The 19,045-nt window shown below is 38.7% G+C and overlaps 1 protein-coding gene across 1 annotated transcript in view; it reads right to left on the reverse strand.

Annotated features, from left to right (window-relative positions):
- LOC121430180 (sushi, von Willebrand factor type A, EGF and pentraxin domain-containing protein 1-like) overlaps positions 1 to 19,045 on the reverse strand; it is a 106,726-nt gene that overhangs the window by 79,222 nt on the left and 8,459 nt on the right. The window contains exons 2-4 of the mRNA XM_041627458.1: positions 9,715 to 10,183; positions 6,074 to 6,208; positions 4,522 to 4,651 (exon numbers count right to left, since the gene is read on the reverse strand). Of these exons, the coding sequence (XP_041483392.1) occupies positions 4,522 to 4,651; positions 6,074 to 6,208; positions 9,715 to 10,183 (734 nt within the window). The remainder of the gene's footprint in view (positions 1 to 4,521; positions 4,652 to 6,073; positions 6,209 to 9,714; positions 10,184 to 19,045) is intronic.

Raw genomic sequence — 19,045 nt, forward strand, 5'->3', positions numbered from 1 at the left:
AAAGAGGAAGGTATGGAATTCGTGTCGTATTAAATAAAAAAGTACAATATTTTTTTTATCAAATTGTATTAAACTTCATGTCATTTCCCTGTATACATTCATCTCCTGTCCTGTTTTGCGCCCTCAGTTTGAAATTTTGAATGACACTTAAGTTTCTTTATATTCAAAATGAAGCGCTTCAGGATAAGTCAAAAAAATTAATCATCCTTTATTATATAGATAGATAATTTCAATAAATCACAGAAGTTTCAACTTTATGCGCACTATTTTCCTTGTAATGAAGTTCAATAATCTTAGAAAATCAATTGAATTAGAGACGATTGGGTATTAGAGATATCTACATTTGATGAAACGTCCGCCCTTTGAAATTTCAGAGTTTCATTGCTCATCGCGGGGAGGAATATCTTCCTCTACCAATCTTCTCCTCTGTTTTGCGAGTTAAAAATATGCACTGATGCTAAATTGTTTGTAATCAAATCTGATCTTTCCAAAGAAAGTTTCAATATATCTTTGAGAATACCCTTTTCTCGGGATCCTTTTTATGGCAAGAAAAATTGATAAATCACTTTAGCTTATTATCATTTTAATTTCCTCCATTGTATACCTCTTTTGTGCGTTTACAATCAATTTTGAAAACAAGGTTCAAAATCGCAATATAGTCAACCGAATTGGAGGTACTAGAGACAAGAGAAACGGCTCCTTTTCATTTTAATTTATGAAACACTGCATCCCCCTCCCTGCACCCACCCCCTAGGGAGCGCGCTTCGCGCGCTCTGTAAGTGTTCATTTACCGCCCCCTCCAAAATGAAATCCTGGCTACGTGGTTGGCCATATCATGCTACGATCCGAAGGACATGTAGCATCGACTATGATACCAACAAACTATTGACAAAAAGGTTATGTTTTCAATGCAAAAACGAGAACATTTCTGCTCGCTCGCGGGTCATGACCGCACTGTTACATACCCATTCCCACTTAAATGTTATTGTCTTATTTGCAGCGCTGAAAAAAAAAAGAGAAAAAAAAAATCATCACCTCCCCCCCGCTCATCACTTTTTAGAGACTGGGCGGGAGATTTAAAAAAAAAAAATCAGCTCGAAAACCCCCCCTTTCAAAAATCCTGCGTACGCGCCTGGTCAAATGTAACTATTTATTGCAAGGGGAACAAATAGAAAGTTTTTTATAACCCTCTTTTGTGTTTGGATTATTCAAAATTAGTTTTTTTAAATTACATTGTGCTTGAGATAATGACCATTTCCAACCCTTGATACAGATAAAACAACAATTCAAACAGACTAAGTGCCCCCCCAGGGGCGTCGATCCATTTTTCAGATTGGGGGGGCAAAATCATGAATCAATTTTCCAAAGGCGCTCGATCACACAAACACACACATATGCCTATATATATGTGTACATATATATATATATACATATATATTATATATATATATATATATATATGTATATATATATATCTCACCAGCAGATTAATGCGAGCGCGAAGCGCGAGCTGAAAATTTTGATATTTCGATCTGAAAAAAAATTGAGTTTAATGGATGTTTTTAATAGAGAACAAGATATATATATCCAACAAAAGATTATTGCAAATCGAAGTGGGAGTTCTTTTGAGGTTTAGAACTGAAAGCGGGACCATACTCACCTATTTAATCATGGAAAGTATGGGTTTTTGTTACAAAAATGATGCGAGCGCGAAGCGCGAGCTGAAATTTTTTGATATTCCAATCTGAAAGGTGGACATTTTGAGCACGATTTTAGACGAAGAACGAGTTGTGTATCTCAATCTCGCTTGCTGATTTCTGTGTAACATTACAATCTTATTTTATTTTTAGCACATGTGGAATTATTGGGGGGGGCAAAATGTTTGCCCCCCCAATATTTTCATTGGTGGGGCGATCGCCCCCCCCCCCCCTGCTCCCCCATAATCGACGCCTCTGTGCCCCCCCAAAAAAAAAAAAATCATGACCAAAAAAAGAGATAAATATAAGGAAAGACAAAGAAAGAGATTTTGTGAAATATATTTTCTGAATATTATTATGTCAAAATCTATCACAGACTTTGATTTTTGTAATAGAAATGTCAAAAAAAATGTTGCTTGCTCACTTCGCTCACTTGCAGCTTTTACATATGATACGCTATTATTGAGCCCCCTCAAAAGTTTTGGCTCATTACGCCACTGCTCGCCTATATGGCCATCCAGGGAAGCTCCGCGGCTTAAACCCATCCGATGCGAAGAAGCTCCGCTGCGTTCATTGTTCTTGTGCCGCACGGTGATCGCCAGACTTAATCGTCGGGGCCGGACTCGGGCAGTTCGAGCGACACGTCCTCCCGTCCGTCCATCTGGGCATATTTATTCCACATATCTCTTTTAGTCTTTATGTAGATGCGATCCACTAAAACTAAAGTTAGTTATTTCTCATTCCTGGGCTTGTTTTACTCAATTGTCTAGTTCCACTTTCGTATTAGAAAAAGATGAATAAATACGGTATACCAGATCAGACTGCCAATCCTGTCTAATTTAGTCCCGTCAAAACTTGTCATCGCTGAAGACTGGCGCATCACTTGTCAATGCTTTAAAGCTAGCTCGAGTAGCTAGGCCTATAGAGCTAGAGGGGGAGGGGGATCGGGAGCTGGGGAGGGTGGGAGGGTCCAAGAATTGCCTACTGTAGCCGGCATAGTTCAGTTTTTATGGCTGATCGTCACCACAACGGAGCCGATCAAGCTTTAAGAATGTAAAACGCCGGGGTAAAACGTCTTCATTTAAAGACATTCTCTTGAAAGCATTATTTATTTATAGCTCATCTATTCTTTGATCATTTCTTTGAGTGAGGCATGCAAAAGAGCAGATATGAAACTCATAATCTTGCATCATCATCACCACCACCACCACCAGAGTATCATCATCATCACCGCCACCAGCACCACCGGCAGCAGCAACAACACCGTTACCATCAACCCTATCATAAAATACATCATAGGGGAAAATCATCGTCAACCTCACCATATCAACATCATCCCCACCATCACCAACACCATCATCGTGATCGACATCACCATCACCACTATATACCACTAATATCTAACATCATCACTACCACCACAACCATTCTTTGAGTGAGGCATGCAAAAGAGCAGATATGAAACTCATAATCATCATCATCACCACCACCACCATGACCACAACCATCACTAGCACCACCATGACCACAATCATCATCACTACCACCATCATTACCAGTGACCACCACCACCATCATCACTATCTACCACCACTATATCACCACCACCACCAGTGGCGTACCGACGGTGGGTCACGGCATTGGGGGGGGGGCACCAGCAAAAATTTGAGTCACTTAGTGAGCGCGCGAAGCGCGCTCAGTTGCTAGGTTTATTGACCTAAGATATTTTAAGGACAATGCCATTAAATGGATATGTATGTCACTGATCAAATAATGCGAGTGCGAAGCGCGAGCTGAAAATTTTTTATATTCAGACCTAAAAAGGGACAAATTTTTGTAATCATGATGCGTACCTGTCTAATTGCTAAACAATGCGAGCGCGAAGCGTGAGCTGAAATTTTTGTATATATTGACCCCAAACAGGGATATTTTAAGGACTATAGTTTTAAAGGAATCCATTAGTATATCTCACCATAGTCCTCTAATGCGAGTGCCAAGTGCCTGCTGATTTTGTTAGAATTACATCTAAACACACGAAGCACTTTTTGTAGTCATTGTAATCATGATTATCATTCGCATCTCACTAATCAAATATTGCGAGCGCGAAGCGCGAGCTGAATAGTTAGGAAATTCAGACCTGAAGAGGGGCATTCTAAGGCTTGTTTGTAGGAATTCACTAAGACCATACGTATTTCACTAACCGAATGATGCGAGCGCGAAGCACGAGCTGAAAATTTTTGATATTCAGATTAGAAAGAGGGACATTTTAAGACATTAAAATGGGGCAAACACTTTAAGTAGTCATGATACAGAAGTATATGTCACTACATAACACAATGATAACTCGAAGTGCGAGGAAATGTATTTGGTGTATATTAACTTGAAAACGGGAGGTTTTAGTACAACAGGATCATATATCTCGTTAAAGAGACAATGCGAGCACCCGGAACAATGAAGACATAGGCCCTGGGCAAATAATGTTTCATAAAGCTATGAAAAAATATTTCTTATGTAATATAACATAACATAATTATTATAATAATTATAATAAACAATAATTTCTTCTTTCCCGCTACGTTTTTCTTCCTTTCTCCCTCTTTTTCTCCTTTCCCTGTTTTTTTTGGCCAGCCGATGGGGGGGGAAGCACGTGCCCCCATGCCCCCCCCCCCGTAGTTACGACACTGACCACCACCATCATCATCTCTATAAAAAAACAATTATCATCGGGCATCATTTTCATCGTACGCCATAGTTATCATCATCACCATCAACAAAAACTCTTACTCTTTCATTCTAATGAAATATAGCCAGGATATTGTCTTACCCCGTTGATGACCAGATCGAAAAGATGCGTCACCTGTCGCTGCATTTGAACCAGAAGAGTTCGGTTTGATCCGTCAATATTGCACCACTCTATCCTACTCCCTTCAGGCATGGCATCCACCCAGAAAACTCTGCAAAAATGAGGACGGAAATTTCAAAATTCAGTATTACAATCATGAAATATTTTTCATATTTTGGAAGGAATTTGTGTTGGATATTAACGCAAAAAGAGTAATCGAGTTTGTAAGTCAGTGGGTGATCCAGGGGAGACGCCTCCCCGGGGGGGGCCACTTACATTGACGAGTGGATACTATGCGCGACCAAAAAACACGTAAAATGGATGTCTTTTTCACGATAGGGCACGTTACGTACGTAACGTGATAAGGGTATAAAAACACCAAAATAATGAAAAATGGTATCTATTTCGCTAGGAAAAATACGTGTTTAGGGTCAAATTTTCGGGGATGAAAATGTTTGATAAAGGATGTCCTTTTTGCCCCAACACTATAATTTTTTAGAATCCGATTTGCGCGAGTTGTGGAAGGTGGGGCCGTACGAAACCAAATGGTGTGTAAAGGTAAAACCGACGACTGACGGACCCGTACGTGACAATATATCGCTGTACTTGTTAGGGGTTCCTTTCAGGGATTACTTGCCAAGAGTATTGATTTGTTTTCAATACTTGTTAAGGGTAGGGTTTGAGAATATGGAAAATACGTGTTTAGGGTGCTTTTCGAGACCCCATGGTCGCGCATGGTATCCACTCGTCAATGGAAGTGGCCCCCCCCCCCCCCGGGACGCCTCCACGGCAAGAGGGGAAAAGAGTGAATGAAAGGCACGACGAAAATATAGTTAGGGAAAGAGGAAAAAAGAGGGAAAGTGTAATTTGATTGGGTGGTATTCTATATTGATCGTATTTTCTGACAGTATAGACCGTGTATATTTCCAGGTCGGCGCTTCGAGATAATTAAAGAGGGACAAGACACTAACAAAAAATATGACGTGACTCGTCGTTTTTCTTTATCCTCAAGAAAATAAGTTTCACAACCCTTAACACCCCTTACAGGACCTCTTCATTTTAACTCAATTTTAATGCCCTCTTTCTATTATTTTTTTTCATAATCATTTTGACTTGAAAAAAAATGCCCTCCCACCCCCCCCCCCCCCCCTCCCCGTGGTGCCCTCACGGACAACACCCTGAGGTGTCGAAATAGCAAAATTTAACACCGCAGTAAATTGAATGGTGTTTGTACACCAATAAATACAATAGTGTGTACAGGAACGTCGCTAAGGGGAGGGGGGTCGGAGTGCGACACCCCCCCCCCCCCCCTTACTTTGGATATTGTCAGCAAGTCTGTGCTGCCGTCAGGAAAAATGAAGAAAAGGGGCGAGAAGGGAGGAAAAGAAGAAAGAAAGAAATGTTTATGAAAGCTGGATCTGCCCCTGGGTTAGTACGTCAGTTATCGGTACCGATATTTATCGGTAATCAGGGACTTCACACCCTGCCCCCACTGGAAAATGCCCAGCGATGCCCCCTGAGTGTGTATACCTACCTTTCCGATTCGGTGTCAATGGTAATCCCATTTGGATAGTGAATACTGCTGTTAACAAGAGTAATTCTTCCTTCTCCTGCGAGTGTCGACCTCTCAATCCGCTTTTCCTCTCCCCAATCTGACCAAAATAGATATCTAAAAAAAAAATCATATTCATAGACTCAAAATTTTGTAACTGGTAATATAACAATTTAGGGTCTATTTGATTATTTGATTTTGTAGACCTTCATACCGTTTCATGAAGCAAATGAAAAGATAATACCGACTATATATCTGTCAACGTCTTGATAGAGGTTTGTGTGTTCGAATCTCAGTCATGACGTAATTACCTCCACCAAGAAATTGATCCTCATTGTGCTGCACTCAACCCAGGTGAGGTGAATGGATACCCGGCAGGATAGTACACTGCATTGGGAGCTAAAAACGGCAGCTCGAGCTATCGAGGTTATACTAATAGTGCGTCTCTGAATATAATATTTGTAGATAGATGACGGAACGTAAATGCCATTTTATTTATAATCAACGTTATATTTATTGCGATTATTTTTAACATTACCTGTATCATATACTATCATCATTATTATCATCATCATCATCATCATCATCATTACTACTACTATTAGTATTATTTCAACGACTAATACACATTTAAAAGTCACATAAACGTACGTATAGCCCTACTCGTTTCTCAGAGGGTCTCGAATATAGTCGATTTGACATTTTCTGGACCTAGAAATGTTCTTTCCGATGAAGTTTTTTTCTTGATCCATGTTCCTATGGGGTCCTAGAACAAATTCAGCTTGGTTGCCCAAAGTTGCCGTTTGGGCAATTTTGCCAATTTGCATAAATCCAAAATGGCCGCCAGATGCCATCCTGAAAACCTAACTTTCGAACCTCTGTCCACAAAATGATGAGTAATGACTCGTTTTAGGGGTTTAGAGATGTGTAGAACCGATTTCTGTAATCATTTTTGCAATATAAGGTCATCTTCAGGTCAAATCCAAGATGGCCGCCATATGCCATCTTGAAAAATTGACTTTTGTTCCCCTTGCCCCGGCATGACGAGTAATACCTCTATTTAGGGGTTTTGGGGTGTGCAGAATCCATTTCTGCTTTCTATTTTGCAATATAATGTCATCTTCAGGTCAAATCCAAGATGGCCGCCATATGACGCCATCTTGAAATATCAATTGTTGAACCCTTTGCCCCAGAATCATGAATAATAACTCTATTCATGAGTCATTTGGTATGTTGATTCAATTCACGCAGTTATTTTGCACAAAGGATAATCTTCAGATCAAATCCAAGATGGCCGCCAACCGCCATCTTGAAAAATTACTGTCCGAGGCTTATGTCCGGGAGTTTTGATCCTTTTTTATTTCTGTGCAACCATGCTTTCACGGTGAAATGACTTTAAAATATTATTTGAATTAAAAAGGGATTTCTCCTTAATTTTTTTTCAAAAAAATTAGTTCACTTATTAACTTCCTTTGTAATTATTATTGGACTTTTCCTCCTGACAAGAGCCATTGACTTGGTCAGCAGGAGTGCACTCTTTAGCCTCCTGCAGAAGGTAGGCTCCCCAAGACTGTTCCAAGGTCAGGATTTTTCTCATTCGTGAAATGTTTTACGGAAACGATGTCGCCCCTGCCTCTCAAGAAGTGTGAATACAAGACCTAGTCATACATAACATCTGCCTGTCCTGTGCATGTAATGGGTTTAGATCATCCATCAGCCTTTGAGACAGTCAGAAATCCTGATAGATTCAAGGCACCGACTGTCCTCCAGATATTTATATCAACAGCACACACTCGTCTGGTTGTGGTGAACTCCTCACCTACCTTGGACCGACTATATGTCTCTTGCCCCCTTTCACAGGACAAGCAGATTAGCATCAGGATTGTAAAATCTGTCACAGTCATGGCCAAGCTCCTGCACGGAAGTAAGTCCTGGAAAACGTACGCCGACCAAGAAAAGTGGCTAAACACCTTCCATGTCAGCTGCCTCGGACGTATCATGCACGTTAAATGGCAGGACAAAGTGAAAAATACAGAGGCCCTTCAGCGTACGTGCTGGCATCCAAAGCTTATTCTCGCTCCTTAGTCATGGGGCATGTTTGCCGCATGAAACCTTGGCAAATCCATTCTTGGATTCGCCGAGGTAAGGTGAGCTGTGTGATTGGTCTCACCCCATCGGTAGATCACACCTCCGTTACAAAGACACCTGCAAACGTGACATAAATCTTGCCGGCATAGACACTAACACTTAAGGTGTAGATGATAGTCCCCATTCTATGGAGAGCTACTTAGTACAGGGGTCAAGACGTCAGAAAATAATCGGAATGCTAAATTGGCAGACCAAAGGCCTAGGAGGAAGGCTAGGACAGCATCTCTATATAAACGTGTCTCAGCGTCATCCTCCTTCATCTGTAAAAATTTGCTCTAGAGACTGCCACTCTAGAGTGGAGCTCTATAGTCACTCTCAAAAATGTAAGGCCTAGCGCTACACCATCGTCTTTTAAGGCAAACTGATGCCTACCAATCATTGGACACATTGATTTAGAAAAAAATATTGATAAAACACTTTCAAATTCAAATAAGACCCTAAAAGCCTCTTCAGTACAAAGGTATGGATGGACCTTAAAAAAATAAAAATAGACTCGAAATGGATCATAGCCCAAACCTAAAGAGGATTCATTCTAAGTTGAGCAATTAATGTTGAAATCTGACATCTAAGGTGTAACTTCACCTTGACCTTGAACTTGAGAATTAATAAAAGAAATGATTGTTCTTACTGAAATCCCTTTACATTACTTCTAACACGTATAAGCCTCGGACTATAATTTTTCAAGATGGCGGTTGGCGGCCATCTTGGATTTGACCTGAAGATTATCCTTTGTGCTAAATAACTGCATGAATTGAATCAACATACCAAATGACTCGTGAATAGAGTAATTATTCATGATTCTGGGGGCAAAAGGTTCAACAATTGATATTTCAATTCAAGATGGCGTCACATGGCGGCCATCTTGGATTTGACCTGAAGATGACACTATATTGCAAAGTAGAAAGCAGAAATGGATTCTGCACACCCCAAAACCCCTAAATAGAGGTATTACTCGTCATTCTGAGGCAATGGGAACAAAAGTCAATTTTTCAAGATGGCATATGGCGGCCATCTTGGATTTGACCTGAAGATGACCTTATATTGCAAAAATGATTACAGAAATCGGTTCTACACATCTCTAAACCCCTAAAACGAGTCATTACTCATCATTTTGTGGACAGAGGTTCAAAAGTTAGGTTTTCAAGATTGCATCTGGCGGCCATTTTGGATTTATGCAAATTAGCAAAATTGCCCAAACGGCAACTTTGGGCAACCAAGCTGAATTTGTTCTAGGACCCCATACGAACACGAATCAAGAAAAAAACTTCATCGGAAAGAACATTTCTAGGTTGGTGTATTGAGCCTATGAGACTGTCAAATCGACTAATAAGGGCTACATGCAAAACGTTTTTTTTTGTAGGATACATACTTATCGTTCAACTAAATCAGCAGAATGGTGTCCCTCAAGGATGCTTCTTAGGTTCCTCATAAAAAAGGAAAGAAAAGCGCGTCGGTAAAGAAGAAATATATCTTACCCTCTTTGAGGAAAAGTCGCAATTCCTCGCGGTTTTTCTAACCCAGTATCAATGAGGATCGTAAAATAGGTTGCATTGTAGTCCGATACCATGATCCAATCATAAGCACTGTCCGCCCAGTACAGATTCTTGGCCATCCAATCAACGGCAAGTCCTTCGACCGATGTCGATGTGCCGACAAACAGAGCGGATGCCTCCGAGTCGTCATCCAGACCACCTTTGTATATTGTTCTATTGAGTGTTGATGACCAGAAGAGGGTTCTGTTGGCGTAGTCACCAGCAACCCCAACGAACTGGGCCTCGTTTTCTTCGTAGTAGTACCTCATCGAAACCGCTGCATTGCTGCCTGGGTTGTTGCTTGCTGAAATACTGCTGATTCGAGCTTGCCGGGTCGGGGAGGTGAGGAGCTCTGCCCACACTATTCTGTCTTCAGATAAAAACTCGTTTCGTATTCTCGGTTCACTTCGACCTGGATAATAGATAGAGGGAATATCATCAGTTCAGGTCCCGAAACCTTGCCCACAGCCATGACAATGTATCATACTTATAATATGCTTAACATAATATTTGACCTTCTAGAATGATGCTCTCTGCCAAAAAAGGAAATTGCCCATAGACCAAAGGATAGTTCAATTCAACTATATGGTTAAAGGCGACCTTACGATTGGTCTGCGACCCGATTTCAGAATAAAATGTAGAATAATTTGATGCTAGTGTTGAGACTTGGAATATCTTACTGTGTAATGTTCTAAATCATCGTAGGAATACATATGATCAAACCTGTGACTCTGCTATCATCCTTCCTAGAATAAAAGCGAATTTAATATCTAGTCATAATGACGTCATAGTCGTCGTACGATTCGCTGCGATTTGAAATCAATTTGGCCTTTACTCTGAAATAAAGGCTTGTAATCTTTCAAAATGGTTATAGTATTCTTTCCATTAATTTTAACCTCAAATTAAATGATATGTTCCATTCACATTTTCAGTAAATGAGCAAAATTCGATTTGTTCCAAAGTCGGATCGCGAATGGTCGTAAGGTGTGCGGTGGCTTTAATAGATTAAGTTTTCAAATATTCATACCCTGTTTTCTTTAAAGTTTATATTAAGAAAAGTAGCTGGTAATTACGATTTTAATTCACGGGGAAAAAAGAATCATTATAAAATCGAATTCAAATTTCCAATAATGAAAGAAACTACAATTTCTTATAATTGGCTTGATTATGTCCTCCATATTATTTTTGATGAGTGCATAAAGTCCATGAGGGGAGGGGCAAAAATTGATTAATAAAATAAATCCAGATCGTGTTTTAAGGGTTATTACACGGCTTTGTGCATGACGCTCACTTATTCTTAGAATTTTTATCCAACTGACCAATGTCAATCAAACCGTTATAATAGTGCATCGCTATTCTTCGAAGTGCCAAGTCATTTACATGCGAAACAGTTGTTAACAGTTAACTTTCTTTCTACATATGACATGAGCATTAATAAGGAATGCAATAACATGCCAAAAACATAACTGTTATGGTATTAATTGAATGACATATTGACTTTTATGCATGTTTATTATCATTTCATTAACTTGACTGAAAAATGGAATATAAGGCAAAGTGGAAAATGATAGGTGCTTGAATAAGAAATGGTGATTTCGTCCATCGATCAATAGAAGTGTTTTGTAAGGGCCTAAATTAATGACGCACTCACGTACAAAAATGTTAAAACGGCTGTTTCTGCATGACTCGCGTATACGTCTGCCGTATAGGCGAAATGTGACAGACCCATTAAATGGACGTTATGATCTGTTATAAAGCTTGATCTCCTGCGTACGTGCTAAATTCCTGTTTCTCATTGAGGTTTAAGTCTTACCTCACATCAGGTTTATTTGAATAGCTAAGAAAAGAATAAAAGCGTTAACGTTTAAACAAAAACTTTTAGAGGATACGAAAGTTGAAATCTTAATGATTGGAAATATCGGAAGGGATTGTCGTCCACTTTGAGCGATACTAGGGAATTTACGCACCGCATGATGGATTCAAGAACATGGTACATGTATTGAAAATGCACGAACAAATGACAATGAACAGATGGGAGGTCTTTGAAGAAAATTGGTGAACCGGAACGGCAGTTTCGTCGTATAAGTTTTGGGGCTGACGAAAAATTGCTAACATGCCGGTGTCCAGAGTCCAGGGGAGCGTTTCATGAAAGGACTTGTCAGACGTTTTATCCGACAAGTCCCATTTTATCCGACAGTTACCATAGTAACATTGCTTATCAGCAAATCAAAATCAAGGAAAGATGTAAGATCTGACAACATGTCGGACAAAAATATTGATGAAACGCTCCCCAGGATGACGCTGCATGCTGCTTTGATTCAACTATTTTCGACAAAGGCTTCTAGTTTGGTCATTGCCATGAAGAACATTCAAATACACGTGGCGATTACATGAGATCTCCCCCATGAGGCGCTGTAAATAATTGGGAAATCTGCCTCCCCTCCCCCACACCACAACCCCCGTTCCGCCGGGAACGCCGAGAATAATCGAATGTGTCTTGTATCTTGAATTAAGATGAAGTTCAATCGTCGGGGCCAAATCCAAAAAAAAAGTGCAATGTTATTCATTTTGCAAGGTATTTGTCTCTATTAAATTGAACTTCATAAACTATTACCTCTCGACCTTCAACAGACGGAAGGAAATGGACTTGACACTTCCTTTGTGGTAGAAATTATTCTAAAAAAGTACTGAACTTGATTTTTCTTTCGGTCACTTTGACCTCTCGAAAAAAGATAAACCGACTGCCACGTTATAAATTGTGAATAATTCATATTTTCCCCGAATGCTTTTTTCACTTAATCATCATTCATCATCCCTCTCTTATAGCTCTATCATCTCTCCTAGACCATTTTTCACTCCTTGTTATCATAGGGCCTTTTCACACGTGAATCTTGAATCATCATTGTAATGATGGTTGCAATTCGTCTTAAGAATCATCAGGCCTTTCACACGGAAAATACGTACCTTAATTTGAGTAAAAATTAAGCTTAACTGGAATTCACTTCCGGAGTACAATTTGAATTCGTGATTGCGATTAGCGTTCGTGATTCTAGTTTGGTTTCACACGTGCTAAAAATTCGTCATTAGCCTTAATTTTCACTGGAATCATCATTCAAATTACGATTTTTTTACCGTGTGAAAGGGCGGATAGTTTTGCAACATTGCTTTGTCGGTTCTATTCATCTTCTCAGAATAAAATCAAAAGTCAAGTGCACAGTGAACTTCAGTCAAGTAAAATTACCATAAAAGAGTCGTTCCTATAGCAACTGCTGCAGGTTGAATGTGATCCAATACAAAATTTGCCCTACAATATCAGCCCCCCATCTCTCTGTCTCTTTCTCTCTATGAATAAAAAAACAAACACACACAAAGAAACTTAAACAATCGCGCAAACAATAAAGAAAATGAAACACAGAACAAAATGAACAAAGAGACAAAGAAGGAATCTGTCTAGAAGTCTGTTATAAAAAAAAATCAATCGAAACTCACACATAATTTACAAAGGGCTCGTGCTACATGAGTTTGTTATAACTATTCCATAACTGTTTTAAAGGTTACTTTAAACTAAAGAAAAATATATGCACCTACCCTCATATTCAGGAAATAAAGCAATTAAGAATTGAAAATGTGTATCGATACTGCCGAATTCGCCTTCCATCGGCTGCGAAAGATTTTTTTCTTCACTAATTTTTTTCCTTCATTTATATTTTCTTTCTCATAACATGGAGTCAATATTCATAAATTATAGGCTTAATAATGAAGCAAAGAAATTCTAAAATGAAATTCATCTAGTTGCATTTATAGCTTAGTTCTAAATTGTTGTCTTTTTAATGGAGAATATCCACTTTGTGGACATTTTGATCTCGCTGCCACAAAATATCCATGATTTTTCCAACAGAAAATCTGGCTACCAAAAAATCGTATTAAAAAAATCGATCATTATTTTCCTTAAAAAAATGACAAGCAAAACTCGCTCTTCAAAATCATATGCACCTTCCTAAGCGAAATAAGTAAAATTACTCCAAATACATCTTAAAAGCATGTCTATTTTATCCCTTTAAGATAAGTAACAAGCTTATCAGAGTACATGCTATATCGAAACGGATATTAAGATCAAGATATGTATGACCTATTTCTGAAGGTCTACTACGGGAGAGGTTTTGCAGCGTGAGAAGTTTTTCATCAATAAATTGTGTTCTCACGAATACCAATTAGAATCAGTTATGTTTTTATTATATTATTTATCACTTTTGTGCCCTGTCACATATCAGATACATTGTACAATAAATATGATTGAGCGTAATCTATGTAAGAAAAAGAATGTTTTTAAAAAATACATTCAAATGTACATGTAAATATTAAAAATTCTTCTTTTCAAAGGGCCGAGGTTTGTAGTAATGACATACAAGATTTATAAGAAGAAAATTAGTCAATTATGTTCTCACGAATATCAACTAGAATCAGTTATGTTTTTATTATATTATTTATCAATTTTGTGCCCTGTCACATATCAGATACAATTATTGTACAATAAATATGATTGAGCGTAATTTTAAATCTATGTAAGAAAAAGAATGTTTTTAAAAATAAATTCAAATGTACATGTAAATATTTAAAATTCTTCTTTTCAAAGGGCCGGGTTTTGTAGTAATGACATACAAGATTTATACGAAGAAAATTAGTCAATTATGTTCTTGTACGTAGTTTGACATCAACTTCCAGTTACGGCCTTGACTGTATGGCATACTAATAATTTTAAGAAGTAAAGTAATATACTGCGAAATGTACTAATTTAATATACTATAATTAAAGAGGTATGTGTATAACGAGGGGCTTATACAATAGATCAAACATTATACCGAATAAATCAAACGAAAACTATATTTTTTTAATCTCATAAAAAGGTTAAAGGCTTCCTATATAGAAGTTCAATTAATCTTCAAAGAATTTTTTTGGGTTCTTCAAATCAAATTTGATAATGCAAGCTACCTATCTTTAATTAAACATGTTTCCATTTCATAATGCCACCGTCTTCACGAAATATAATTGTATCCAATCTTTATTTTTTATCAAATCGAAAATACAAATGATGTGTGGAGGAAAGAAATGATGACGTATTATTAATCTGGAAGAAAAAGTTCAGAAAGTGCAAACCTTCTCGATACGTCATCAAGAAGAAGTTTTACCAATAGAAATTCCATGAGAATAAAACCTACCGATGCCTTCCACGTGCCAATGGGAAATGGGATAGGCTTGTATCGGTTTTCTACCTTTCTCATGGGAAAGTTAGGTAGGACCAGGGGGGCGTTTCATCAACATTTCTGTCCGACAAGTTGTCAGGTCTGATAACTTTCCTTGATTTTGATTGGCTGACAAGCACTGTTACTATGGTAACTGTCGGATAAAACAGGACATGTCGGATAAAACGTCCGACAAGTGCTTTCATAAAATGCTCTCCAGGGGCGGCGCTACATCGGGGCCACCCTTAATGAGGTTTCAAAAAGTGCAAAAGACGGGGAAGAGACAGAATAGAGAAACGGTGAAATAATAATAATCCGCTTTTATATAGCGCTTAATACATCGGAACGACGTGTCTAAGCGCTTGACAGATACCCGGTCATCGGATTCAATCAGTCATTCCCGCACACAATGTGTGCACATCCTCCACTCCCTGGGGAGTATTCCAGTCAGTCGCCTTTGAGGCGAACACAGTACTGGACAAGCTACAATGACTTTCACATCATACCGGGTACCCATTTAGCACCTGGGTCGAGAGTGGCAAAGTGTGGATTAACGCCTTGCCAAAGGACGCCAGACCGCGGTGGTATTCGAACACACGACCCTCTCTTTACAAGGTGAGAGTCAGAACCATTACTCCACGGCTCCTCCAAATATACACGGGAAGACAGAAGAGTATCTATTTTTAAAAGAAGAGGTATAAATCGGGTAACATTATCTTACTCCTGTATGTTATACATGCACTATTGAGAAAAAAATGACGTCAAATTTAGAATCGCCCCCCCCCCCCCAGGTATCAAGGTATCTTGGCGCCGCCTCATCTAACGAAGCCCTTTCTTTTCTGAGAGAAAAAGTGGTTAGGCCAAATATTGTGTATAGGCCTATCATGTCCTTCTTTTTATGATATCAAATGGGTAAAGGGGTAGGCCTTTCTATTTTCATACAAGATCAAACAGAGGAAGTGGTCTGTTATTATCTCGTTATATCGACCAATTTGACTTCATTTCTAAGGAAAGGAAGGATCTCGATGGCTCATGACATCCGTATATGATTACTATTGCCTTGGTAACGTTCATATACCAGAAAATACAATTTCCTCTTCTGGTATGATGTTTAGTCTCTATTTGACTAACTCTTAGGGAACACCTTCATCTGAAATTTAAACCCACCCACACAGAGCCCCGTCGCATAAGAGTAATGGGCTTACACCGTATGTTTTAGTCGAGTCAGATTGACCAGTAAAACTTGGGAGCCTTTCTTTAACGTTTGTCGTATACAGGGTGTGAGATCCGACAAAATTCATTGGTATTGATTGGTTGACAAGTACTGTTAGAAGGGAAACTGTAGGATAAAACGTCTGACATGTCCTTCATGAAATGCTCCGAGGGTATATTAGTGCATAGTCTGCTGTGCAAACCCTTCACTCGGGTTAAGGTTCTGAATGGCGGACTACTCATGCCTTGTGTACTGAAGGCCCTCTCGCTCAATGTCTCACACCTCAAAAACTTTGGCCAATGACGCTAATGGATCGTACCATCAAAAGACCCGTTTCTGAGTCATTCTGACCAGGGATCTTTGAAGAGTAGGCCTATATTCGACATCCAATAGCAAATTCCATGAAATTCTTGATTCTGATTGGCTGATGAGCAATGTTACCATGGTTATTACCATCAAAAGCCGAAATAACTGTTTATGCATAAGGTCCAAAACTTGTCGAAAGTGCAGATGCCAAGGAAAGTTAGTATAAAGGATCTGGGCAAGCCATAAAATATTTCTTCATTTGCTATTTTATTATGACAGTGGTAGGTCAAGGTTGTGGCTTTCGAAAAAAAATGTGGCCTTGTAGTATTAGTGGTAGAAAAAGTTGTAGTTGTAGTAGTAGTAGTAGTAGTAGTAGTAGTAGTAGAAGTAGTAGTGGTAGTAGTAGTAGCAATAGTAGCAGCAGTAATAGTGATAGTAGTAGATAGTAATAGTGATAGTAGTAGAAGTAGTGGTAGTAGTAGTAGTAGTAGTAGTAGTATTAGTAGTAGTAATAGTAGTAGTAGTAGTAGTAGTAGTAGTAGTAGTAGTAGTAGTAGTAGTAATAGTCGTCGTAGTAGTCATAATAGTAGTAGTAGTAGTAGTAGTAGTAGTAGTAGTAGTAGTAGTAGTAATAGTCGTCGTAGTAGTCATAGCAGTAGTAGTAGTAGTAGTAGTAGTAGCAGCATGCAGCAGCAGCATTAGACAGTAGAAGTGGTGGTAGTAGTAGTAGTAGTAGTAGCAGCAGTAGTAGTACTAGTAGAAGTAGAAGAAGTAGTAGCAGCAGCAGTAGTAGTAATGATAATAATAATATTTTATTTACCCATGGTAGCCACTTCAATCATAAGACTGCTCTTCCAGCGGGCCCTGCATAACATAATGTTTTTATTACCCTTCTTAAATCTAAGCAAGATAGCAGAAGGTCCCGTTTTTATAAGTCTTTGGTATGACTCGGCCGGGGACCTCCCGTTCATGAGGCGGACGCACTACCATTGGACCACCATGCCCGGTCCTAGAAAGAGTAGTAGTCGTATAGCAGTAGTAGTATTAATAGTAGTAGTAGTAGTAGTAGTAGTAGTAGTAGTAGTAGTAGTAGTAGTAGTAGTAGTAGTAGGAGTAGGAGTAGTAGTAGTAGTAGGAGGAGTAGTAGTATAGGAGTAGTAGGGGTAGTAGGATAGAGTAGTAGTAGTAGTAGTAGTAGTAGTAGTAATAGTAGTAGTAGTAGTAGTAGTAGTAGTAGTAGTAGTAGTAGTAGTAGTAGTAGTAGTAGTAGTAGTAGTAGTAGTAGTAGTAGTAGTAGTAGTAGTAGTAGTAGTAGTAGTAGTAGTAGTAGTAGTAGTAGTAGTAGTATTAATAGTAGTAGTAGTAGTAGTAGTAGTAGTAGTAGTAGTAGTAGTAGTAGTAGTAGTAGTAGTAGTAGTAGTAGTAGTAGTAGTAGTAGGAGTAGGAGTAGTAGTAGTAGTAGGAGTAGTAGTAGTATAGTAGTAGTAGGGGTAGTAGGATAGTAGTAGTAGTAGTAGTAGTAGTAGTAGTAGTAGTAGTAGTAGTAGGAGTAGTAGTAGGAGTAGTAGGAGGAGTAGTAGGAGTAGTAGGAGTAGTAGGAGGAGTAGTAGTAGTAGTAGTAGTAGTAGTAGTAGTAGTAGTAGTAGTAGTAGTAGTAGTAGTAGTAGTAGGAGTAGTAGTAGGAGTAGTAGGAGTAGTAGGAGTAGTAGGAGTAGTAGGAGTAGTAGTAGTAGTAGTAGTAGTAGTAGTAGTAGTAGTAGTAGTAGTAGTAGTAGTGGTGGTGGTGGTTGTAGCATAGTGGTCGTAGTAGTCGTCGTAGTTTTGCTCGGAAAAAATACTATGCTTTACAGAAAACAACAATTAAACTGAAGTGCAACTGTTAATATTATACTACCATAAAATAATAATATGCAACATTTAAATAGAGCGTACTACAAATGTTTATAAGCGCTGCATACTATTACCCCGGCTTAACTTCGGAGCCTATCAGGAGCATCAACCATTTAAGGAATTCCTTCCTATACCGGGTACCCATTTACTACACCTGGGTCGAGAGTGGGAAATGTAGATAAACGCCTTGTCAAAGGACGCGAGTGCTGCGGTGGGGTTTGAACCCCGGACCTTGGGGTTCGAAGTCCGGAGACTTCTCCACTGAGCCACAACACCTCTACCAAAATATAAAATATATATAAATTTTCCGGGAATCATTTTAGCTTAGTATATCAATATCATCAACATTACAAATATCATCTTCATTTTTCATTATCATCATCATAAATGCACGTATTCCAATTTGAGCAGAAATCTCATTGTGCAAATAAGAAACATGCCTTACAGGGTGGCATTTACAACATTAAATATGACTTACAAAATGATTCAATGGACTTAACAGATTGGTTTCAGTCATTTCTCAGATGTGGATTACAATTATCATCTGTTTTTAATAAAAAATCAAATGAAAATTGTATTTCCGGGTGGTTACAATATCAGGAAATGCTTTTGACCCAACTTGACT

Source organism: Lytechinus variegatus, chromosome 16, assembly GCF_018143015.1.
Source record: "Lytechinus variegatus isolate NC3 chromosome 16, Lvar_3.0, whole genome shotgun sequence".
Classification (NCBI taxonomy): Eukaryota; Metazoa; Echinodermata; class Echinoidea; order Temnopleuroida; family Toxopneustidae; genus Lytechinus; species Lytechinus variegatus.